At 50.0% G+C, this 24590-nt stretch overlaps 11 protein-coding genes across 11 annotated transcripts; 6 read left to right on the top strand and 5 right to left on the bottom strand.

Moving 5' to 3' along the window:
* Positions 1-114: 114 nt before the first annotated feature.
* Positions 115-1693, top strand: MCYG_04393 (acetylornithine aminotransferase; the record flags this gene model as incomplete). The annotated part of the gene is made up of 3 exons (XM_002846610.1): positions 115-270; positions 335-565; positions 665-1693. The coding sequence occupies 3 exons, from the start codon at positions 115-117 to the stop codon at positions 1691-1693; spliced, it is 1416 nt and encodes a 471-aa protein (XP_002846656.1).
* A 291-nt stretch (positions 1694-1984) lies between these two features.
* MCYG_04392 (hormone-sensitive lipase) lies at positions 1985-4466 on the bottom strand (the record flags this gene model as incomplete). The annotated part of the gene is made up of 3 exons (XM_002846609.1): positions 1985-4256; positions 4324-4408; positions 4460-4466. 3 exons carry the CDS (start codon positions 4464-4466, stop codon positions 1985-1987), a joined length of 2364 nt encoding a protein of 787 aa, XP_002846655.1.
* Positions 4467-4946: 480 nt separating this feature from the next.
* On the bottom strand, positions 4947-6697 carry MCYG_04391 (conserved hypothetical protein; the record flags this gene model as incomplete). Its single annotated transcript, XM_002846608.1, has 4 exons — positions 4947-5454; positions 5508-6270; positions 6332-6458; positions 6686-6697. 4 exons carry the CDS (start codon positions 6695-6697, stop codon positions 4947-4949), a joined length of 1410 nt encoding a protein of 469 aa, XP_002846654.1.
* A 29-nt stretch (positions 6698-6726) lies between these two features.
* Positions 6727-7388, top strand: MCYG_04390 (uncharacterized protein; the record flags this gene model as incomplete). The annotated part of the gene is made up of 3 exons (XM_002846607.1): positions 6727-6910; positions 7007-7052; positions 7211-7388. 3 exons carry the CDS (start codon positions 6727-6729, stop codon positions 7386-7388), a joined length of 408 nt encoding a protein of 135 aa, XP_002846653.1.
* A 1179-nt stretch (positions 7389-8567) lies between these two features.
* MCYG_04389 (uncharacterized protein) lies at positions 8568-9160 on the bottom strand (the record flags this gene model as incomplete). Its single annotated transcript, XM_002846606.1, has 2 exons — positions 8568-8673; positions 8928-9160. The coding sequence occupies 2 exons, from the start codon at positions 9158-9160 to the stop codon at positions 8568-8570; spliced, it is 339 nt and encodes a 112-aa protein (XP_002846652.1).
* A 721-nt stretch (positions 9161-9881) lies between these two features.
* Positions 9882-13252, top strand: MCYG_04388 (extensin; the record flags this gene model as incomplete). Its single annotated transcript, XM_002846605.1, has 3 exons — positions 9882-9960; positions 10183-11986; positions 12043-13252. The coding sequence occupies 3 exons, from the start codon at positions 9882-9884 to the stop codon at positions 13250-13252; spliced, it is 3093 nt and encodes a 1030-aa protein (XP_002846651.1).
* Positions 13253-14082: 830 nt separating this feature from the next.
* Positions 14083-16040, top strand: MCYG_04387 (carnitine acetyl transferase; the record flags this gene model as incomplete). Its single annotated transcript, XM_002846604.1, has 3 exons — positions 14083-14119; positions 14185-15847; positions 15908-16040. 3 exons carry the CDS (start codon positions 14083-14085, stop codon positions 16038-16040), a joined length of 1833 nt encoding a protein of 610 aa, XP_002846650.1.
* A 701-nt stretch (positions 16041-16741) lies between these two features.
* MCYG_04386 (conserved hypothetical protein) lies at positions 16742-17968 on the bottom strand (the record flags this gene model as incomplete). Its single annotated transcript, XM_002846603.1, has 3 exons — positions 16742-16926; positions 16999-17419; positions 17489-17968. 3 exons carry the CDS (start codon positions 17966-17968, stop codon positions 16742-16744), a joined length of 1086 nt encoding a protein of 361 aa, XP_002846649.1.
* Positions 17969-18629: 661 nt separating this feature from the next.
* MCYG_04385 (FAD-dependent pyridine nucleotide-disulphide oxidoreductase) lies at positions 18630-20339 on the top strand (the record flags this gene model as incomplete). Its single annotated transcript, XM_002846602.1, has 4 exons — positions 18630-18908; positions 18964-19365; positions 19461-19797; positions 19849-20339. 4 exons carry the CDS (start codon positions 18630-18632, stop codon positions 20337-20339), a joined length of 1509 nt encoding a protein of 502 aa, XP_002846648.1.
* A 95-nt stretch (positions 20340-20434) lies between these two features.
* MCYG_04384 (lectin C-type domain-containing protein) lies at positions 20435-22290 on the bottom strand (the record flags this gene model as incomplete). The annotated part of the gene is made up of 2 exons (XM_002846601.1): positions 20435-22156; positions 22228-22290. 2 exons carry the CDS (start codon positions 22288-22290, stop codon positions 20435-20437), a joined length of 1785 nt encoding a protein of 594 aa, XP_002846647.1.
* Positions 22291-22620: 330 nt separating this feature from the next.
* On the top strand, positions 22621-24009 carry MCYG_04383 (translocation protein SEC62; the record flags this gene model as incomplete). The annotated part of the gene is made up of 3 exons (XM_002846600.1): positions 22621-23059; positions 23132-23697; positions 23785-24009. 3 exons carry the CDS (start codon positions 22621-22623, stop codon positions 24007-24009), a joined length of 1230 nt encoding a protein of 409 aa, XP_002846646.1.
* Between the last annotated feature and the right edge of the window lie 581 nt (positions 24010-24590).

The raw sequence follows: 24590 nt of genomic DNA, 5'->3' as shown, positions 1-24590 counted from the left end.
CTGAATAACAGCTTGAGTTACTCCTTTGTCTGGCGGTTTTGATCTTGTTATCAGACAGGTAGAGGACTTATAATATCCCGTACAAGTTAATAGCTGTACTGGTCGAACTGCGTGATGGCTTCTCAGGTAGCGCTGCGGCGACTCGGAGCTAGAGCTGTGCAGCAGCAAGGGGCCTGTCCCCTGTCGCGACGGCGATGGGCTTCGACAGCCTCGAGTCCACAGGTAGCAGACCCTTTCAGGAGCAAGTCTACTGGTAGAGTTACTCGGATAGTATGTTATATGCCTTGTGGTATCTCCCTGGTGGTAGATATGTATACTGACAGCAATGACATAGGAACACGATGACCTCCCAGGCAACCTCTCCAAGCGAAGTGACCGCTTCGTGGAAGGGATTATGCCCTTCATGGTGCCTACATATGTACGACCAGCACCGGTGATGGCCAGAGGAAGCGGTTGTTACCTTTGGGACATGGAGAATAGGCAATATCTCGATTTCACAGCCGGTATTGCGGTGACATCTCTCGGCCATTCAGACCCAGGACTCTCTCAAGTTATATCAGAGCAGGTACGCATGACAGTAACTAGTTATTATAGAGGAAGAGACTAATTGAGACCATTCTAGTCAGAGATACTGATACATGCATCCAATCTCTTCCATAATAAGCATACCGGCAAGCTCAGCCAGGCGCTGATTAGCACCACTCTCACTTCAGGAGCGATGCGGACCGCCACGCAAGCCTTCATCTGCAACTCCGGGACCGAAGCCAACGAGGCAGCTCTCAAGTTTGCCCGGAAAGTAGGCCACAGTCTCGATACTTCGGGTGCAAAGCATGAAATTGTCTCCTTCCAAGGATCCTTCCATGGCCGAACCTTTGGTGCTCTATCTGCTACTCCAAACCCCAAGTACCAGGCCCCATTTGCCCCCATGGTCCCCGGATTCAAATATGGAGAATACAATGACATCGAACAGCTTCCAAGTCTAATTACGGAAAAGACTTGCGGTGTCATTGTTGAGCCCATCCAGGGCGAGGGCGGAGTAAACGTTGCCTCCGCGGAATTCCTCACAGCACTCCGCGCACGATGCGACGAAGTCGGAGCGGTGCTGATCTTCGACGAGATCCAATGCGGCCTTTCTCGCACAGGCAGCCTGTGGGCACACGCTCATCCGTCTCTCAGACCAAAGGATGGCTCCAAGCCCGCCCATCCAGATATCTTGACCACCGCCAAGGCACTTGGAAACGGTTTCCCTATCGGTGCCACGATCATTTCCTCTGACGCAGTTGGGAAGTATATCAAGGTTGGAGACCACGGAACTACGTTTGGTGGAAGCCCACTTGCCTGTGCCGTGGGTAACCATGTCTTGACCCGTCTTGCCAACAGGGATCTTCAGGATTCAGTTAACTCGAGGTCCCGAACCCTTATCCAGGGGCTGAAACGTCTTCAGGAGAGGTATCCAGATGCTGTATCAGAGATTCGAGGTCGAGGTTTGATTCTTGGTCTGCAACTTTCCGCTCCTTACGTTGGCAAGGTTGCTAATATCCTCGGGTCAGCGAGGGATAAGGGATTGTTGATAATTTCTGCTGGAGAAGGTTGCATTCGTTTTGTCCCGCCGCTAGTCATTACTGATGAGGAGATTGAGGTCGGGCTGGGCATTCTGGATGAAGCTATGAGTGAAGTTGTTAACCAGGCTTAAGCAAAAATACATTACATGGCTTTTTCCCCGATGTTTTATGGTTCCCTGTTAGCGGTTATTGTATGTTCTAGTTACACATCACTTATTTTAGGGTTCTTTTTTTTTCAATCTGTTTATATAGATTTTGGGAGATCATATAGATATATCAGATTTATAAGAGCAATCTTTTTTGCTATATCAAGTACCCCGGTCATTTCAAAATACGATGCAAAGTATTAGAGTCGTCTATAGATACATTATTTACACAAAAATATGTACTATGTATATACACATAAATCAAATAACAAATCATCATGGAGTCTTTGCTCCTTCTCCTATCCCCATAAGCCCACCAGCCAACCCGTCCATCCGTCTATTAAGCAAATCTTCATCACTCGGCAGACTCGTCAAACTAGCTTCACGTCGTAATCCAGTTATGATCTGTTTCACCCGTATCAGGTCATTCTCACTATGGCTCGCATTATCGGAATTACGCAAGCTTTCCCCCTTCTTGGTCGGAAAGGTGGAAAGAGAAAGTTTTGCAGCATTCGGTCGGCGTATATTTCTCTTCTGACTCTTGGGGGCGGAAACTTGCGGTTTGGCAGGTGAATTGGCAGACGGCGCGTTTAGCTGAATATCAGCTTGTGACGGTGGGGGCGAAGGTGATATTTTCGTCATCTTCAACATGCTAATCTCCAGCGGGCCATCATCGTCACCGGATGATTCACTCGTCAAATGACGTTCATGGTGACGGTGCGGTGAGCTTCCATTGCTTTGCTTACCCGTCTCGACGTCTATCATCGGAAGTGAAGAGTCAAGATTTGACATGCCTCGCTGCCGGGCTGCAGAAGCTCTCATGTCATTAGAGCCATTGACATCTATTGTATCAAATATTTCTGTTATCCACCTAGCGCATCTGAATAGATGTTTCCAGCCCTCCGGGAAGATACCAACGATATTCAGAAACCCGTGGGATATACCAGGTATCAGTGTCACTTCAACATGCTCCTTTTCGTCGAATCTCCTTCCGGGCTTCTCTAGGCCAAGTTCCTTTCGTTCACGGAACCGGTGGAGCTTTGCTTGCCTAAGTCGTCCGGCAAATATCACAGTGTCGTCTACAAGAGGGTCCCGTTCTCCGGTCATAAAGTAGGTCTTTGGGAAGCGAGCCAGGAGACCTTCTGGAGCACGCATAGGTGAAAGGAGGAAATCTGTGCTGAAGTCTGGGCGGTTGTAAGGGCCAATATATAGGATAATCATTGCTCTCATCATCTCAGGAGTGAGTATTCGATCATTAACATAGGATATCATAGAAGTGACAGCAAGCCGAGTTTGTAGTTTCTTGGGCTGTTTGTCCACTAAATTTTTCATCTGAGATGCAACGCTTGCTTCTCCAGATTGATTCGATTTGCTAGGCGTTGCAGTCGAAGACTCTACAAGGCTATCAGTAAGGTGGTCGTGGCCATTATTTGGAGACGGTTTGTTCTGAATAATGGAATCTTCCGCAAGGTCATCATCTGATGGATGGGGAGTTGATGGCGTCAATTTGTAGTAATCCTCACTCTTTCGCCTTAGAATATTCCGGTTTGTTTTTCTCACTCCCCTTTCTCGGATCAAGGATAATTCTTCGTCTGTCATCCAGCTTCCAATGTTCAGGTCTAGATTCGGGTATATTAGCACAAGGCCGGCGGGGGCAGGTAATGTGTCTTCGCCTCTCCATTTCCGGGAGTCAGTACTGCCGGACTGCAGAATCATGAGGGTTAGGCCTGCTGCAAGGCTACCACCAGCACTATCACCCGTCACAACAATCCTTGGGCATATTTTTCCACTCAGACCCAAAGATCTCCCGCGAGTCATGACAATAGTATGGTACGCATCATAGCATTCGTTTAGAGCATAAGGGTATGGATACTCGGGTGCCTTCTTGTAGTCAAGACTGAGGACTGGGACGCCCGTCTTACCAGCCCAAGCAAGTAACTTATCATCACTCACCCGTGGGCCCATGGCAACAAAGCCGCCACCGGGGATATCAAGAACTATATTTGTTTGATCACGGAGAGTGCTGAGGGGCCCATCAAAATAAAGCCATGCGTCGATAGGGTCTTTATATGACGACTCCCGTGGACGAGGTATCCGCAATGCTACCGGCTCACGCCTGCAAAGCCGTGGCCGAAGCAGCCTTGACAAGAATGCGAGATATGGAGTGGTCGGTTTATTCCACGAAACACGCAAATGCTCCACGGTTAAAGTAGCTCTAACCTTCCGTACCTTTTCGTCCGCCTGTTCAGCAGCGATAAGATAGTATATAGAAAAGACTAGGGACGCCAGGTCCCGTAGCCATTTCTTCTGTATGTTCATAGCCGTCCAAAACCCGGCGTCGAGTGCGGTCACTATCCAAGTTGCCCTAAAATAGGAACGGGAATATAGATTTGCAAGTGGCTCTGGAGACTCGAGGCCGACTAATTTGGCAAAATTGCGAGATACATAGAGCGTCAGCATGGTCATGACGGTGGCCTGCCATGGCGTCATCCGCCCTTGAAGAAAAGAGGATAAAACCCGAATTCCTGGAGGCCCATTCTTATTCCCTCTGAAGTAGAGATCGTATTGATTAGATACAGCCCTCGTAGAAAGAGTATCCCATCTTTTAAACATACCTCAAAAGGTATAATGCCCAAAATGCGACGACTGCAAAGACCTGAATCTTGCGGAATTTGGTTGAAGGCCTTCCCAATACATGGTCTAGAAGGAAAAGTTAGGTACTGGCCTAGAGCAATCAGGGGTACTTCATACCTATCATGGTTTTGACATTCCTCTTATCAACAGCCAGAGTCAGTACTCTAACAAAAATCTTTATACCAGAGTAGAAAGACGGTAAAAACCAAAAGTATTCATGAAATTCATCTATAAAAAAGTATCAACCTCCGAAAAGACACAGGCTGTATAGAAACTATCCGTATTTCCAATTGCTCCTTGCTTGTATCGACTCTAATATGTCAACCGTTTTATCTTCAGCCTCAAATTGTCCATCTTGGGCCAAAATCCCTCCGGTTGCGACTTTACAACGAAAAGTTGAAGGATTTCACATGCGTGAACATGTGAAAATCGACATGCATGTGATACACAGCAATTACGTCACGCAAACATCGCAGTCATGGATAAAAAGACCAATAAAGATGCATATTTATCGGATAATACCTACCAAGAATACGTACGAGATCAAAATATATCCTTGACGCCGTCGCTACCAAAAAGAAATCGCTCGCATAGAACAAAGGATCTATGTCTTTTGGCAATAGTCTCGCCCGTGAGAAACTTGCCAGTTGCATAACCAAACCTCAAAAACCATCCCTAACAGTCCTGCGATGCAGATGCCCGCCGAGTCGCTGACTGTAGTTGCTCCCAGGGAAAATTCACGTTCCTCCTTCGGTATGCGATCTGTGATTTCCGCGAAGGTATTGACATAAACCAAGCCGCCTAGAAGCCCCTCCCAAAAGACAACCAAGAAAACAATGTAGACGTTTGGTATAAAGTTGAACAGTGCATGGAGAGTAAGTAGGATGAGGTTAAGTACCTGAAGAAATGACGGAAAATACAAGTCATGGATACGAAAGAACGGGGTGGAGGACCGCGAGATGAAGACTCCGACTTGGTAGATTGCATTGTAGGTTGGATAGAAGGCACGGTAATGTTTAAAGGGACCCTCGCTGAGCGGGAACAGGAGAGTGGGCGCAACGCCTTGGTTGATGGTATATTCAGCAATATAGACAAGTAGGAGAGGGAACATGCTATTGTACTTTGTTAGTATAAAGGTAAAAAGCAGTAAGTAGGGCCGTCTTACAATGGGAAAAACAGACTCCTAGCGCGGCTCAGGTTTGCCTTGAATAGCTGCCACGACAGGCTCGAGTCTTGCGAAGGTGTCTTCTTCAGATCGTTAGTACCAACGGGATCTGCGAGTAAACCTTCTATTCCATCTCGATGATCCGATAAAGGTTCATCTAGAGGCCGTCGAGCTTCATTTTCTCGTGGATCTTCTCCTCTCTCCACCTCCTCAATAGTTTGATATCCATGACTAATTCGCAGCATCGGTCCTCTAGGTAGAATTCCGAAGAAGCTTATCATCATAACGGCAGGCAGAAGTGCTGAAGCCAGCAATGTTGCTTTCACCGAGAAACCGAACGAAGTTGTAGCCAAAGCGTATGCACCAGCTCCCACCAACCCAGCAGCGCCCGTGCCGCTACCCCACGCAGCAAGACTAAACGGTCCGTAGAAATGCGTGAGACCGAGAAAGCTGAGTTCTCCACCTCCGCTTGATAGACTCGCTAGCATTACTCCCGCCAACTTGGTTGTGATCGAACTATTGGCGGTGGCTGAATTGTAGGCTGGCGATAGGGCAACTAGAAACATTCCGAAGGTGGATAATGCAACGAATATAAACATTCGAACCGGATAAGGGACGACATGGATAAAGTAAGGAGCGCATAATTTCGTGAAGAAAGATGGAACCACGTCGGCGAGCAGGACTACGCCCTTAGGTACGCTGGGGCCGACAAGGTCAAGTGCCGCGGAGAGAATGATGACATATAGAACATTATTTATTAAACCTGAGATAACTAACGGTTAGCGAAGATCTTCTCCTGCTAGGACACTTCTCTCTGCCCTTACCGAACAGCCAAAAGGCCGTGAAGACTCGAGGGTCGACGCCGTTGAAGATGGAGCTGAGATGGTGACGGAACCTGCTCCAGTTGGAGTTCGGGGCGCATGGTAGAGGCAGCATTGGCGGCTCGGGTGTCTGCAGAGGTTCAGCTCATCAAAGTAACAACAAACAGCTGCTCCCCGTCGTCTCTTATTCTCATCCTCCTTGCCTCGCTTTTACACTCGAAGTTGAAGTTGAAGTTGGAAATTGATCATGTGAGGCTCAAAGACGAAACGCTTAATTCAACAAGACAAAATATCTACAAAGCAACAAGACAACAACATAGATAGCCACCCCACGCATGAAGATGATGTATATCATACAGGACTCGGCATGTTGTCTCCCGATACAAATGCTGTTAAACATGGACAACCCATGTTGTGAAATCGGGCGTCTTTCTGCAGTCCCTGCGAGGCGCGATCATGCGCTACGGGAATCTTCAGGTACAGATTCATCCCCGACCAGCATCCGAAATAAGGGAGTGTACAATAAAATAAAGAGAAGACGACGGCATAAGCAGCTTTATGGGCCTATGGCACTGCGTTGGGGTACTCTTCTTGCCCGCATATTCCGGATACTGGCTGCTGCTAAATGAGCTGTCTATAAAGAATGTCGTGGATATTTTTGCTAATGCCGCTATTTAGGCGTTAAAATCGCGTCACCGCACATTAAGGGAGAGCCGAAATTGCGGTAAGATGTGTGCAAAGAGCATTAGGCTAAAAATAATATAATGACGGCGGCGTACGGATTATTTACACAGAAGGGTATTTCTGCAACATGATGCGGCTTGCCACTACTCCTGTGTAACGGATACATAGCAAGGAAACGATGGGACACTCACTGTGCAGTCAAGTCGATCCCGAAAGACACGCTGGGGAAATAGAATTTGGACAGGGGAGTAAGTATCGGTATTTATCTCCGCAACACTACGGGGGACAGGGAGACTCGGTTTCGTTCCTGTGCTGCTGCTGCCGTGACGAGTGTGACGCAGTACGGAGGAGGGAGGTACAGGGTAAGGGAGGCTAGCATGCGGTCACCCTCGTCCCAGGCGTGGAGTCCCGTTCTCCAACGTCGGGCAGCGATCAAAGTGCTCCTTGCGCATAGTTACTGGACTATGTACATACATCGCAGTGCAGGCGCATATCTGCGTGTACCGTATGTATGCTTCGGCTTTGGTCTTGCGCGCACTATAAAAGAGCTCTCAGACGATCTGCAGATGCTGCGAGCAGCTATGCTGGGAAGAAAAAGCTAAAAATCCGGGCGCCCTGCAATGCTAAAAGATTATTTGCACCTTGTTCCATGTCACAGTTTTCGATGCACTGTACATCCCCCTGGAGCAGGTCGAATAAAACGAATATCAAGCTCGGGCATCAGCAGGCCACACGACCCTATCGCATCGTACACAATGCGGTGATACATAATGTTGCTGGCATAGTATGTAGGATGCTGGGAGGCGAATGGCTTGCCTGGCTGGGCCTCTTTAATCGAACCTATACGAAACGAACAATTCGACAGGGATCAAGCTAGATTACCCGTTAGTTAAATTTAGTGCCCTCCAGCGATGTGCTCAGGCTCCACCACCGGCTCTTAACAACGCAACAGACGAGGAAAAGAAATCATTGGCTTAAAATAAAAAATCACCAGCTTGTTCGAAATTATTTCTCTTGTTGCTCTCGCCCGTTTTTCTGTCTCAGCCAGGATCCCTATTACCAATGCCTTTTTTTGGATCACTTCTCTGCTTCCGGCGCATTCCATGCATATTTCTGGGTGCGGTGAACTTGCCACAGACAAGGCACTACAAGATATGGATGCATCAGGTAACATGCGGAGAGGGAAAATAAGACGCAGCCGCATTATAAGCGTAAGGTACTTCCTAAGCTCTTCTATGGGTTCGTTCAACCTGAATAGATTGTGAGATGGTGCGCCTTGCAGTATACACAGAGAATACCTACCACCAACATGGAGTACGGAGTACATATAGTTGGGATGATTGCACAAGCATACCTATAGGCTAAGGCTAATATGCGGTGGCTCCCCTGCTGCATCGCTAACTCCACCGGGAAGCAATGACAAGTTTGCCCGCAGCTTGCAGCTTGCATCTGCTTGTGTGTCACCTCCACACTCTTCTTTTTCTTCCTTTTTTTTTTTTTTTCCACTTTCGCTCCAACACCCTATTTACCCGTGTTTTCTCTTACTCACGCCATCCTACTTCCACATATCTCCCACTCCCATCTCTACAACCCAGTCAAACACTCTGGAGCAGCATTGGCGACACGTCTGGGATAAATTTACTGCATGGATAGCTCCAGGGCTGCAGACAAAAGCCAAACGAGTGTCAGAATCCCCGGCCTTGCGCGCAAGTAAACAAACCAGAGAGTAAGCAAAAAAAACGAAAATCAAAAAGAACAAAAGAGGGCGGAAGAAGAAAAGGGAACGAACAGAAGGAAAAAGAAAGGAGAAGGAGAAAGAGAGAGAAAAAAAGAAAACAACATCCTTACCTAACTGCGCTGAAAATCTCTCGAGCTGAAGCGGCTTTAGTTGGGAAGACACACTCAAGACATATACAAAACCCATATATCTCTCCATGGATCCGTCACAGTCTGCGTATAGCCCTCGACATTCGGCATATGGTAGACACCACGAAGCCCACAGCTCGTCTCTTCCGCCTCGACACTGTCCGCCATCCTCTCCACCGACGAGCCATGCTCAACAGTCGCATTATAGCGCAATAGCAAGCTCTCGACGGGAGCCCGGCAGTCATTTCTCGCGCCATCCACCGCCTCCTGCCACACCGGCATACTCTCACGACATTATCTCGCATTCATATACACAGCAGCAGCACCATGCGCCGCGACAGAGAACCGATGGCCCAGCACGTGAGCCGCTGGTTAAGCACGGCGTGGAGGAAGCAAACAGTCTTTCGAATGGGCTGGGCGTGCGCAGAGAAGGTAAGCGGAATAATGTCTCGTTCATTTTCACGCCCTCTTTCCCCATTACATCTTTCCCATGCATGAGCACTCTTCCGTTTTTTTTAAGGTTTGTTCATCTATTTTCTGATCCCGAAACGACGGGTACCTTGATGTGCATTGCATCGCAGAGAAACGGCAAGTCCTGCAGACACCACCGAAGACCAACAGACGAAGTGCGGCGGGATATAGCAGCGGCGGAGAGGAACTCGCTCTCCGCCCTCCGCTCCTCCCCTTCTTTTTGTTCTGCACTCTGCACCTTCCGCCATCCACTCTTGCCCCTTTCGGACTCTTGGCACGGCTCTCTTAGGTGGTCCGTGCCGAACGCGCTAGCCGCTTAAGGTTTCCCGCGCTAGTCTGCTTTTAGTGCATAAATGCTTGGCGTTTTAGCGCTGGTCCCGTGACCGGGGCTTTTCCCCCCCAAAAAAAAGTGTTTTTTTTTTTTTTTTTTTTTGGCTTCCAAGGTTTTTGAACTGTTTTTGAACGTTGCTTTCTTTTCCGACTCCCTAATGATTTGGCCTTCGCTCCAGGTCCGTCTTCGATCCTAAGAGACATGCCTCACCCGCCGCAGCAACACGACCAGACACGCCGGAGGTCAGTGGGCAGTGCTGGCAGCTCGTCAGCTTATACAGGTAAGCCCCCAAGACCGGAACGCGACTATGTTCGCCTCCCCCCGTGAAGGAGAAAGAAGAAATATCCGCAACCGCGCTTCACCCACGGGGATGGGTCGCATTGATTTATTGGCCCTGGAGCCGCTGCTATAGCTCCCTGATGCGTTTTCATGTCTGTCGCAGTGACGTTTATATGTTGTTGGTTCGCACCAGCTAATTCGCTTCTCAACGAAAAAAACTTAGGCCATCCAGAGCAACACCCAGCTGTATCCGGGCCGACAAACACATATTCTAGCCGTCAGATGCCTCCTCCGTCCTCTCCGCAGCACTATCACCACCGGGGACCAGCCATTCAGCCCTCTCAGCCATCGTCGATACCCCCGTCCTTCGCCTCCCGAGAACTCGCGGTCACAAACCCGGCACACAGGCCTGGAAGCAGCATGTCGATATCGTCGATGCTCGGCTCAGATGCTGATCGTCCGCTGCGGGAGAGCACGTCCGGCTCTATGTATTCACGCTCTCCCGCAACGTCGATACCTGCAGCCAGCACCGGACCACCGCCGCCTCCCTCGCTTCCCCCTTCCATGTCTCCGCCGTCTGGCCCCAGCAGGCAGCCATCGTCAGAGTATCCTCCTTTCCGAAGATCACATACCCCGGATGGCGGTCCATTTTCAAAACCGCTCACTCCCCGGCCATACCGGTCAAGATCCGGGGGCAGTTCCTCTGGAAACCCCCAGGCAGCCACGGAAGATTCACGGTTTACTGGGCCTCGGCAAGGGTCCAACGCACCCCAACCACAGCTAGGAGCCCCTAGATCCCCACGAACGGCTTATTCGGAGTCATCATATCACCATGACCGACGTATGAGCCTGGGAGGCCCGGCGCCACGAGCCAACCCCCCAGGTCATCATCATCGATCCGAGGAACCTCCGTCACGACCGCCGTTGTTTAGTCCTCCAGTAAGATTGGCACCGGGATTTGCTGAGGGGACGCAGAAGGAGTCGAATAACCAGCGGGAGCAGCATGGGTACCCGGGTAGTTTAGAACCTCCTCCGCGACCATCGTCTAGGTTTAGTGATCCCTCCCAGGATCGACAGGAACATCGTGACCAGCAACCTTACCAGCAACATGGCATCCAAGAACATACGCACCATCACCACCACCACCATCACAACCAACACTCACAGTCACAGCCACATCATCAGCCACATCGATACGGACCTCATGCTTCGGAGCACGAAAGCGATCGACCTCAGCGGCCTCCTTGGGAATCGAATTATCAGCGTGTATCTCCCGAGTCAGCCCGCTATAGCGCCGCGGAGTCAAGCACAGGCTACGGATTTGGATCTATTCAGAACTACACGAAGTCGCTAGGCTCCCAACTAACCGCACCACGCTCCATACCCGGCCAACCTCAACTCCACCCACGACAAGACGCAACTCCTTCAAGCGACTCGTCGCCGATCATGAGTAGGAGCAGACCACCACCTTCAAACCCGCCTCGCCTGTTTTCGCCAGTACCAGGTTCTACTGGCCCTCAGTCGTCGTTTGGAGGCTCGTTTGCGGACGAACAGCGTGCTCGCGGAGGCACGGAGGAACCGCCTCACCACAAAAGTGTATTGAGTATAAATGCGGAAGCTAAACGGGGCGGGAGGGCATCCCCGCTTCCACAGGCCGTGCAGGGTGCCCAGGCCCAGATTATTGACCCGGCTACCGAGTCTGGTATAAAGAGTGAACTAGGCCGAGTGTTCTCCGGCATTGGCAGCGGTGTGGGAGTATCCAGTTCGGTTTCTCTGGGCGGAAGTGGGCCTTCGACGCCGCTGTCGGCGAGTCCGTTCAAACGGAACCATGGCGACCGGCCCATGAACCAAGAGCTAAACGGCGAGGGCTCGTTCGGTACCGGTAAAGGCACGGCTTCTGCGCCAGGCAGCATCAAACGTGGCCGAAGAGTGAAGGAGGAAGATGGCAGGGACGAAGCTGAATCTGCTACTGCTTCTCGTGGACGAAGAGGACGGCACGTACACCACCACCACCATCACGGCCATCAGTGAGTATTTTTTTACTCTACTGCGGGATATACAGATGATGCTAACTATAGTCTAGTCACCACCATAAACACCGAACCGACGATGAACAATCCGTCTTTTCTACCGCAAGCCAAGGCCCTCAGCTAGCAGCCCCCTTCCGGCCGCAATCCGGTCCTGGCGATAGCCCAGCATCTACCGGAACAGTCTCTACCTCCCATCACCACCATCACCACCATCACCATCACCATCACGGCCCACGAGCAGCGCCTGGCAGCGGTATTCCGCATCACCACCACCCAGCTCCTCCCGCAGCACCGATGAAAGAGTACAGCACAACAGTGAATCTAGAACCGCTGCTGAAAAGTGTTAGTCATCTTCCTCGCTACCACCTAGGCTCTACGCTATATGCACCGCGCATCGAGATGCCATCCTCCAGAGCGCCTCCTGAATCTTCGAAATTCGGGTACAACTCAACACCCATACCGATTCCGCGATTTGACGGAAAGGAAAACTGCACCTTCACGATCCGTGTTCCTCGATTCCGGATTGATTCCAGCCATCGCGAGGAAATATGTGCTCGCCGGGCTCTGTGGGGAACGGGCGTATACACGGACGACTCAGACCCGGTGGCAGCAGCCATACATTCCGGCTTCATCCGCGGCGAATGGGCTGAAGATGTCGACGTGTCGATGCTCAATCTGGAGCTCAAGAACGGCCGCCAGTCTCAACCAGCGGCCACTACCAACGGGAGCAGCACGGCTATCGCCAAGACGACGTCTTCCAACGGCAACACCCCGTCAGCGCACAGCAACAGTACCAAATCCGATCCAGCATCGACGGCGCAGTCGGATGCTCCCCATCAACCACCCGCCGCCGCTGAGCCGTCAGAAGACAAGCAGCTGCCCCCTATCCCACCACCAGACAAGGACCTGCACATCAAGCTGCTGATCCTACCTACGCTGGAACGATACGAGAGCAGCGTGATGTACGGTCTCAAGTCCCGGTCCTGGGGCAAGAACCACGACGGAATGAGCTTCAAGGTGGAAGAGATCTCCTGGGTCGACGAGGGCGCCTCCAAGGGCGAGGAGAGAGGCGGAGAGGCTCGCCGTAAGCGGCTGCGAAACATGATGCGCAGCGGCCGTATCTGCACGCCTGCCGGCCTCCAGGGCCGCAAGGGAGTCGAGCTGCATCTCTCCTCCAACCGCGACCCTGACACGACCATGAAGGACGCAGAGGAGGCCTCCGTCCCAACCTCGACGTCGACGGCCGTGGAACCTGTATCCTGACCTCCACATCTCTTTTACCATCTGCCGCTTGATCTTCTTTCCTTTCTCTCATATCTCTACATCTATGTCTGTTATTCTGCAAGCGATCATCCTGTCATATTCCCATCATTACAGCCATCCTTTCTTCTCCCTTTTTCTATCCCTTTCCATCTGCTTGATATCGTCTTTAATCGCTTGTGAAGTACAAAAAATTGTATTACTAATAAGGTTTACAAACAGCCGAGGCTCGGAAGTTTTTTCGGCGAAAAGTCAGCTGACCGGCAAGTTTTGGGCCTTTTTTTTTATTTCTTTATTTACTAGGAAGAAAAAGGTGAAGACGAAGACGAAGATGCGATTTAAGAGGAGCAACGAGGAGTAGAATGTCTGATATGTAGAGAGCCAAAGAGCGCGTCATGTTATCTGGTCATCTGGCGTGGCGGGAAAAGCGCAGCGCTGGCATATAATTCCTTTTTCCCACTGTATTACTGGGGGTTTGGTTATATGGGAGGGCAGACGCCCTTGAGCCGAGGATGAATCCCTGTAGCTCTTCTTCTTCGCTCTCCATAAAACTCCCGCTCAGCTTCGTCTTCTTCGTCTTCTACTTCTTCTTCTTCTCTACAGACTCTGTCTGCTACTTTGCATCTTTCCCAATAGACTGATTTATCTCTTGGGAATGTTCACTGCTGCTGTAAGAGGCCGTCTGACTGCTCTTGGACGTGCTTCCGTGACTCGCCCCTCTCCCCGTCTCACAGTATGTAGCTATCAAAGCCGGTCTGGCTGAACAAAGAACATGAGCCTGCATTGCTCTTGATATGCGGCTGCTAACTGTTGATGCATAGGCTCTGCAAACAATGGCTCCTCGACGTACGGTCTCCTCGGTACCGGCAGGTGAGTTGTTGGACCAGGACGAGATAAAAAAGAGAGAGATCGTCAGGCTGACAGGTGTTAAACAGGGTACAAGGAGGACTTGTCAAAGGGCAAGATGCTTCGGTTTGAAGACTCGCTGCCACAGTTGCCAGTCCCTACTTTGGAGGAGACCGGAAGACGGTATCTCAAGTCGGTGCACCCGCTGCTCACGACGGAAGAGTACAAGAAGACGGAAAAGGCGGTTTCAGACTTCGTCAGGCCAGGTGGTGAGGGAGAGGTCCTTCAGAAACGCCTGATTGCTCGGAGTGAGGATCCCAAGATCGAGAACTGGCTGCACGAGTGGTGGAATCAGACTGCCTACCTTGCCTACCGTGACCCGGTCGTGCCATATGTCAGCTACTTCTACTCGTACCGGGATGACAGGCTACGACGTGATCCTGCAAAGCGAGCCGCTGCCATTGCCACCTCTGTGCTGGAGTTCAAGAGACAGGTCGACGATGGCTCTCTTGAGCCGGAATATCTGCGCAAGGAACCCATGGCCATGAGCTCGTACCAGTACATGTTCAACTGCTGCCGCATCCCTGCCGACGGAGAAGATTACCCCCTAAAGTATCCAGCCAAGGAGAACGAGCATATCATCGTCATGCGCAAGAACCAGATGTTCAAGGTGCCAACCTCGATAAACGGCCAGCAGCTCAACACCTCCGAGTTCCAGAAGCAGTTCGAGACCATCATCAAAAAGGCTGAGCGGGTCCCAGCCGTCGGTGCCTTGACGTCTGCCAACCGTGACTTCTGGACTGCTGCTCGCAAGAACCTCCTGGCCGCCAGCCCTGCCAACGAAGCCGCCCTGAAGACCGTCGAGGGTGCCTCCTTCATCATCTGTCTCGACGATGCATCCCCCGTCACCCTCGAGGAGCGTGCCCACGTCTACTGGCACGGTGACGGCGCCAATCGCTGGTACGACAAGCCGCTGAACTTCATCGTCAACGAGAACGGAACGGCCGGTTTCCTAGGCGAACACAGCATGATGGACGGCACCCCAACCCACCGTCTAAACGACTACGTCAACCAGCTCATCTTCAGCAACAGTCTCGACTACTCCAACCCTTCTATCCGCTCCAACCTGCCCGAACCCCAACCCATCAACTTCGAACTCAACCCTTCCGTCCTCAAGGACATCGCCACCGCAACCCAGGACTTCGAGACCGTCATCAACAAGCATGAGCTTCGCGTCCAGGCCTTCCAGGCTTACGGCAAGGGCCTCATCAAGAAATTCAAATGCAGTCCAGACGCCTACGTCCAGATGCTCATTCAACTCGCCTACTTCAAGATGTACGGCAAGAACAGACCAACATACGAATCTGCCTCAACACGCAAATTCAAACTTGGCCGTACCGAAACCACCCGTTCCGTATCAGACGATAGCGTTGCCTTCTGCAAAGCCCAGGCTGACCCGTCCGTCTCGAGAGAGGAGCTGGTCAAGCTCTTCCGCACCGCAGTGGCAGCTCACTCCAAATACACCGCCGAAGCCAGCGTTGGAAAGGGCGTGGACAGACATCTCTTCGGCTTGAAGAAGTTGATCCGTGACGGCGAGGATGTTCCTTCGCTCTTCAAGGATCCTACATATGCCTACAGCGGCTCCTGGTTCTTGAGTACCAGTCAGCTTAGCTCAGAATACTTCAACGGCTACGGATGGAGCCAGGTCATCGATGATGGATTCGGAATCGCCTATATGATCAACGAGAACAGGTAGGATCTTATCCCTTTACACGGTTATTTTATCCAGACAGCTAACTAACTACTCCGTAGCATCCAATTCAACATCGTCTGCAAGAAGATTGGCGCTGAGAGGATGAGCTTCTATCTTAATGAAGCTGCCTGCGAAGTTAGAGACATGCTATTGCCCGATCTTCTCAAGGAGAGCGAGAAGGCCAAGCTCTAAAAGAGCCCAGATATATAGACGTAAAACTGTTTCGTGCATTTCCTGAGACTGCCGGAGTTCAGGCTTCCAGCACGAAAAAAGGGCGCCATAAAAAACCCGTTTCTTCTGTACAATTTAGGTGCTATTTACTTTTCTTCGTTTTCTTCATATAGATAGCACATATTATATAGCAGTCTTTTTTCTAGTACTAAGATTAGTCAATCAATTGCTGATGGACAATTTATCTTGATGTTGAGATATTCTTCATTGCTTGGGACATCAAGTTTGATATCTAATCCACATGGGCATATCATAATTCAATTCTGAGAGGGCCGTAGGTTATTTCGCCACTCACTCGGATAAGCATCAGGGCTCTTGAACATATCTCTCATTTCCCTCCAGCCAAACCTGCAATGGCAGCTTCAAAAAAAGGTCAGAGGTAAAAAATAATCATGTAATGTTACATAGGGGGCCGTAATTCGCTTCTCCTTCCCTTTTTTTTTTGTGGTTTGTTACTTATGTTCGATCACATTTACGTGTCTCGTCCAGACCATTACTTAAGAGTATTGGTGATCCCAATGTACCCCAATGGGCCACTTCTTTCCTTGCTGCCTATCCGGAACCGTTTCCTGTCGCTGGGGGTTAAGTGATACTTGTATTTCCTAGGCACACATTGCCGTTTTCACATAGGTTTCGATAAAAGACTCCTTTGGTAAGTGGCTTCAGGGCTTGTCTTCTGTCGGGGTTGCTGGTGTCTGTGGGCCGCTCTCGACAGCCGAACCAGTTGTTGTAGCAGGTGTAGTGGTAGATGTGTCGGTTGGGGTCGGCTGAACATTCTCGGCTGGCTGGGAGGCGGGTTGTGGAGGTGGGTTGGTGCCACTTGCAGTCAGTTCGGCTACTTGTCGCTCTATAAAAAAGGTAGCATGTCAGTGTATTGATTGTGAGGTAGGATGATAGCGTCTCAGTGTAAATCACTTACCCAACTCTCTTATCCTAACCTTTAACATCTGGTTCTCCCTGGACAGAGCAGCTGTTTCAGCTTGGTAGTATGCGCTTTCATCTCTGCTGCCTCGTCGGCCGTTGGACTCTGAAAGTTGAAGCCAGTCATTGCTACCCGTGCTAGTCCCAGTTTCAGCCTGGGATCCAGAAGGATGAATAGGCGCATGTGGTGTCATGGCCGTGCTCGAGCCCCTCCGAGCGGAGAGACTAGAACCCATGGGAAAGGAGGCTCTTTGGCCGGGAGCAGGCAGTGGAGGAATCGCTGGGAATGAAAATGATCTTTCTGAAGTTGGAGTTGAGTCATCGATGGCTGTTCCACCAGCTGTTGGTGGCTGTTGCTGGGATTGTTGAAGCTGTTGGAGCTGAGCTTGTTGGTTGCGAATCATCAAAAGGAGCCGATTCTATAAGTAAAAGGGTAAGTAATGAGCTTGAAAATAAAACTCAGCCAGTTACTGAATACTAATACTTACGACTTGTGCCTCCTGCTCTTGCTCAAGCTCTTGGTGCAGCTCGCCAAGTGAGGGAGTGCGCTGGTGGTGGGGGTCTCCGGTAGCGATAACAGGGCTTCCAGCTATGCTTGTAGGGCTATGGGTTCTGAAAAGACTCCCAAACGAAGACCGGTGGCGGCGATTCTGGGGCGATTCAGTCCCTGTAGGGTCAGAATAAGAGGCCTCGTGGAGATTGGCATTCAAATTAGCTCCCGAACGACGACGCTCAGAAGGTCTGGTTTGAGGTGACCCCAGGTGGGCACCAGACGAAGAACGACGAGAAGAATCTGCGGCTGCATTCATTGTTGCTGTTGCCTGCAAAGATATCGAAGAGGATCGAGGAGAAAGTGATCGTGCCACGCTGCTGTTGCTGCTGTCCATTGAGTTGCTGACTCTGCGAGTTTGATAGGGCGAAGAGGAGGTCGACCGTGATGGAGGCAGTGAATTTAGATCAGGGGGCATGGCAACGAGCGAGGTTAAGCTAGTAGCTAGACGTATACCGTGTTGATACGTCCTGGATCAACGCATGAAGGCTCTGATATCTTCCTGTTGCGAGCGTTGACTGAAGGAAAAGCTGAAAGCTCGCGAGCTTTTGCAAGTTTTCCCTTTTAGGCACACAAACGTCACGAGATCTTCATCTCATGTGCTTATGTAAGTGTATTACGTCATGATGAGTCCCGCCAAAGAGTTGAAAGATGTTTGATTGTCATTGATTATATCAAAGAAAAGAATGATTCATTCGGGATAGAAGACGGTATTACTAGCTGTTTCGTCGTCTACGTACAGTTTAGTAGATATCTCTAGCCGGGGCGTTTTCCCTGCCTTTTCTCCCATCGATAGAAGTACAGCCCTTGCAGAATCTTTAGTTAGCAGAATATGCGGTAATCTTGGATATCCATGCATCAACAAGGAAGAAATATACTATTCTTCATACCTATATGAGTGCCACGCAAAGTTGGAGCTCTTTGGATGCAAAGTCACATGACTAAATCTGATCAGATTAGATTATCAGTCTTGGCGCGTCTTATCTGATTAATAGTAAAAAGAGAACTCAGAGAGCAAAGAAGGAAGAGAACGAGCTGAATATTCTACAGAACAAGATGGAGCAGCGGTTAGGATAACAATGTCATTTCTAATTCGCCATAGGCCGTGTTATCGGTCTACTTCATTGTTTAACCGGTGTCTTAACCGCTCAACAAACCGTTCCCACTACGGCAATGTTGCGCCATCATCATCACGGCCGTTTCGGGTTGCGGTCGTCGGATCTGGACCGGCTGGGTTCTACGCTGCTTATAGGCTGATGTCGAAAGTACCGGAAGCTATCATAGACATGTACGAGCAACTCCCAGTGCCATTCGGACTTGTTCGGTACGGCGTTGCTCCCGATCACCCCGAAGTCAAGGTAGGCAAAATGTGATCCATCGGCGACTTCATAGCTAACGTTCAATCGGCTGTAGAACTGCCAGGATAAATTCACCGAAGTTGCGACATCGCCGCGTTTCAATTTTATTGGCAACGTCGCGCTAGGTAGTGACCTTTCGCTGAGCTCGCTGAAACCGCATTATGATGCCATCCTCTTCTCCTATGGAGCTTCAAAAGATCGTAGGCTAGGGCTTCCAAACGAGCAAACACTTTCGGGGATATTTTCTGCCAGAGCGTTTGTTGGCTGGTATAATGGGCTGCCAGAGCATAGGAATTTGCTGCCCGACCTGGCGAGCGGAGAGGATGCTGTTGTAATTGGACAGGGAAATGTGGCCCTTGACGTCGCAAGAGTGTTGCTATCCGATGTGGATGCTCTACGGAAGACAGACATGTGCGAACATGCTCTTGAAGTGCTTGCGAAAAGCAGGGTTAAGAGAGTGAGGGTGGTTGGCCGCCGTGGACCAATGCAGGCAAGCTCTTCTCCCAGTAGTTGTTTTGATAGCTCTCTCTCTCTGCTAACACTCAAATATAGGCTGCTTTCACCATCAAAGAGGCTCGAGAGCTCATACAGCTGCCTTCAACTGGTTTTGAACCTATACCCAAACAACTCCTGCCCCCCGACTCAATCATATCCGGGCTTCCAAGAGCCCAGAAACGAATCATCCAACTCCTAGCCAAAGGTTCCACTACTACCTTTGAAAATTCAGCCAAGCAATGGTCTCTTGACTTTCTCCTTTCTCCTCACTCATTCCACTCTTCACCCGAAAACGCCGGTCGTCTATCACATATTACATTCACACGGAACCAACTAGATCCGGCTGACCCCTATTCGCCTACCGCGTCTGTTTCTCCATCTATAGCAGAGGATGGTAAAGTTGCTCATATAGATATGCCGGCAGCTTTGTGCTTCCGGAGTATAGGATACAAGTCGTGCCCACTTCCAGGGCTTGAAGAGCTTAATGTTCCGTTCGATACTTCTCGTGGCTTAATACCCAACGATGGACAGGGGAGGGTTCTAAATACCGTGTCGTCATCTGGTGCCAATGACGGTCTCCCGGCTCACGTCCCTGGTGTGTATTGTGCAGGATGGGTCAAGCGTGGCCCCACGGGAGTCATTGCTTCAACAATGTCAGATGCATTTGCCACTGCAGATGCCATTGCGGCAGATAGGGAGATACATCGCGATCGAGGGAGTGATAAAATGAAGTTCCTTAATTCAAGGGCTGGAGAAGAGAGCACAGGGCTTGGATGGGACGGTGTTCGTCCTGAGGCTGAGAAGCGCGGTTTGCGACCAACCAGCTGGAAGGACTGGGAGGAGATAGATCGAGTAGAGAAAGAGCGTGGGCAGGCCAGGGGCAAGCCTCGAGAGAAGTTTGCTCTGGTCGACGATATGCTTAATGTTTTGGGATAGAAGAGAAGTCAATGTATACATAGATATGTAATATATATTAGATGTACAACAACGCCAATTTTGAACGATTTACCGATGTTTTACAATCATAAAAATCATGAGGGTACTCCTTCATAATCCCATCCATCAATGACCCTTCGCCTCCTCGAATTTCGCCGATTAGCATTACATTTAACAAACAAAGTTAGAGCAGTGACAATAAGAACGATGATGGCCGCGATTGTAGGTACAAGAATCGCCCTCCTTTGAATTTCGTTACTGTCTATTTCATATGGACACTGCGCTTTCGGGCCATGCGTGACCCAGCAGGCAGGTACGTCGGCAGAATTGAAATCTATCCACAGCATCTGGTCGCTATAGTTGTCGTCAGTATCGGGTGAGATTATCTCGGTACGATTAGACTGCGAATCAAGCTTTGCATAGAGATAGATGTTCTCTAATGGAGTTCTAGGGACAGAAAATACGGTATTGTCCGGGCAAGCCTCTTCGGCATCGAAGTAGGTAGCTGTGCGTTCGGATATAATCCAGTCATGTGGTGAATTCCCTACCCGACAGGCGACGTGAAATTCATCAGTACATTCATGTGCGCGCCATCTACCTGATGATGCCGCATCCATGGCCGCACATCGATACGAGTTTTTTGTTTGTGAAGACGTTGAACCGGTGGAGTTGAGGGGTTCATCTTTGGCCCAAGTCCAAGTAGCAGAATAAGATACGTTTTGATAAGGACTAATGTCATTATCTGCCGTCACGTTAAGGAGTGTATGGTTAACAACTGGTGATATACCACATGATACCAACTGCCGAGTCAACAACGATAACTCATCCGACGAGTTCCGTTGAGGAAGTGCTGCCAAAGCCCAAGGGCGGTCAACATCCGACAAGGCTGTCGTACCGGGGTCATAGAGGCAACCATTTGTGAGATTAGCAGCGGAGTCAACTGTGATATCTATGTGGGATTCGAGTGAGTTCGGCGAAAATACCAATTGGTCTCCTGTGAAGTTGTAAGCTGACATCTGAGGGTCGACGGTGCCCCAGCCCAGGATAAGCCTCGTAGCTCGAGCCAGAACGGCGAAACCAGTGGATGGCCATCCATTAGCTGTGACAAGATGGTTTCTATCATCCACCGTCGTTGTAAAGTATTCAGCAATGGGTTGATGAGGCGGGGAGACGGAAAACCATGACTCATTAAGATTACGGCGGTTTTCCATCAGCTTAAGAGGGCTGTAGATGTAACTTCCCAGCGATCTCTCCAAGACTCTGCCAAGTAGATTCGGTGGAGAAGGAAGGTCCTTCAAGCTAGGCTTTTCTGGAGGCTCTTCTGGAGAATCAGGTGAAGCGGCAGCATGCATGTTGATGATTAAAAACAACATCTCTGCGTTTATGGTATTTGCAGTGCTTGAAAAGTACTCTTCGAGTATGGCTGAAAGGGAGGATATGCCGAGTGACTGTGTGCATGAATAAGGCCCCAGATTATATATCTGATCCCTTTTCCTGGCACCGGCAGCCATTGAAGTTGAAGTTGGGGAGGCAGACGTTTTGCTTGACACAGGGTCTCTGGACGACGTCCCGGTTGGGGTATTTGGAGTCGGAAGAGCGCCAAAAGTGTCTATCGGGCAAAACCCCCATAAACCCCCCGTAGGCGACCAATATACATCCACGTATAGGCGTCTGTAGCCAACCGACAGAAGGTTGGATATGCACTTCCTCGCCGCATCGTCCTCATACAACCCTGCACCAAAACAGGCCGCAGAAAGCGACACGGCAGGGAACGTTACATGGTCAAGAGGTATCTGGAGTGATACATCTCTCTGAGACTGTAGAATAGAGAGACAATTAGCATATTTCAGCACAATATAACAGCTATCTGCCTAGCTATACGACATACCAGCTCAACGGTGTTCCATGGCGGGAGGAGGGAGGCACTCTTATCAGGTATATAGTTCCGCATGAGCAACTCTCAAACAACCTCTACGGATCAGCCAGTCTAAGCAGCAATTGACCATGGTAGACGCTGGAGTCGGCGGCTTGCTGAAGCTGGCTGCAAGTTGATGCTGCTTGATGCTTTTTTTTTTCTCCGATCTCGAAGTCCGGAGAAGGCATACCACGTGACCTGCTTTCGTAATCATCGATCTGGCCACTGTTGAACTTCCAAATTTATATGCATCGTTGAAGCGGCCATCAGTTTTTTTGTCCAACGGACGCCATTTTGTGACTCTCCGTCTTTAGGGCTGTTTTATATATCTTTGGGGGGAGCGCATAAGTCGAGGATTCCGTCACCATGGCCGCCCCAGGTCCAACTCCAGAGCAGATTGCGATGATGCAGCAGCAGATGGCTGCGGAAGCGCAGAGACGAGGAATGACAGTCGAGGAATTTGGCAAGATGCAGCGAGAGCAGATCGCGGCAGAGGCTGCTAGGCAAGGTCTTACTACTGAGCAGTTCATTCACCGGCTGAAGGCTCAAGCCTTGAGGCAACACCAGATGCAGCAGCAGCAGCAGCAGCAGCAGCAAGAAGAGGGCCAGCAGGGACAACAGCAGCCTCAGCATCAGCACCAACAACACCAGCATCCTCAGCAGCAACAGCAACAGCAACAAGTGCCTGTGAACTCCGCAGCGCCACCGGACCCAAGAGGTATCGCTGTGGCGCAATTTCTGAAGGCACAGAACCTGAAGCCTAGAGTCTGTATCTTGGATGGACGAAGAAAGGAGCTGTTCAAAGGTAACCCCCCCCCCCAACAAACCCCCGCGGGCACCGTATATCAGGGAGAGATCGATTGCTAATATGTCATAGTTAAACGAGCATTGCGGGCACTCCAATCTCCCGCCTATGCTAAAGCGTCCGCTAAGCCTAAATCCAACCTGCCACCTGTCACCGATCTAGCTTCCGCCGAAAACGCATTCAGACTTCTACCAATGTCTCTCCTTGCCTTGAAGGTCTCCAAGATCGATCCCCATGAAGGATATAACCACGCTAAACCGCCGTCCAAGAAGGGTAGGGTCAAGGGCCTCTGGACTGTCCGCATACAACAACACCAAGATACGAATCCCATGTCGCACTACGTCTGGCTATATGAAGGACCTCAATGGAAACAGAAGGCAATGGCAGCCGGAGTCCTGGCTGCTATCATGGCCGTTGTCATGTTCCCATTGTGGCCTGTCATGCTTAGACAGGGTGTCTGGTATCTCAGTGTTGGCATGATGGGACTACTCTGCTTGTTCTTTGCCATGGCAATCTTCCGCCTCATACTCTTCGCGGTCACCTTCTTCGTCGCTTCACCCGGTCTATGGCTCTTCCCGAATCTATTTGAGGATGTTGGCTTCTTCGAGAGCTTCGTACCTGTATGGGGATGGCAAGAGGTATGTTACTATTACCCCGCGTGTTCAGGGCAGCTCCTTTTTTTTTTTCCGGGATGTAAAAAGTGGCTGACTTGTTTCATTCTACAGACCAAGAAAAAGAAGAGATCCAAGAAAACAGATGGTTCAACGTCGAAGTCTTCCAAATCCAAGCCGTCTAAGTCCACAACTGCCCCTGCTCCGAGTGCCACCGAGAAGGCCCCTGCCACAGCCAACCCGCCCGCGCCCGCCGCTCCGGCAGAGCAGGCCAAACCCGAGCATTCACCCGCCAGACCTGCATTCGCTGCCAGTGTAGAAGACGCTGAGGAAGAGTAATCTTGATGTTCGAAGTAATACTGCTAAAATGAAGAAAACTTTTCCATATACCCATCCCTTGCCTTTATATCAACCCGCTTCTTTTGCTTCATCATTATTCATCCAACTTTGGCCTCCACCTGCCTTTGACTCCTATTCGATTCTTTCGCTTCTTCATGTTTTTTACATCAATTTCTTTTTTGAGGGCTTGGTTTATATGTTACGATGTATGAATAATTACCCTAAAATAAATCCGGCATAACTCTTCCCATCTTCATTATATAATTTCATGCCAATCCGTGCAGGCATGATACATAGTTTCTCGTGAACTACCAAAGTCCGGTAGTTCAATGTGTAGAGAAGAAAATGTATGTAATAGATATGGTATTGTTTGTATAACAAGGAGTGAGAGACAGAGAGACCAATCTATACAGTGCCATAGTGCAAGATCAAATCAAGGGCCGAAATGATTAACAAAAGCCAAAAAAAAAAAAAAAAAAAAAAAAAAGAAGGAATATATGAAATCATGGGTTCTGGGTAGAAGCTGTGTTGCCAGCTAAGTTTCCCCTGCGACTCCGTTTTGATAATATCATCATCTTAGC

This window comes from Microsporum canis, genomic scaffold (assembly GCF_000151145.1).
Source record: "Microsporum canis CBS 113480 supercont1.4 genomic scaffold, whole genome shotgun sequence".
NCBI lineage: Eukaryota > Fungi > Ascomycota > Eurotiomycetes > Onygenales > Arthrodermataceae > Microsporum > Microsporum canis.
Note: the sequence above shows the minus strand (reverse complement) of the source record. Positions and strands in the feature narration are given on the sequence as shown.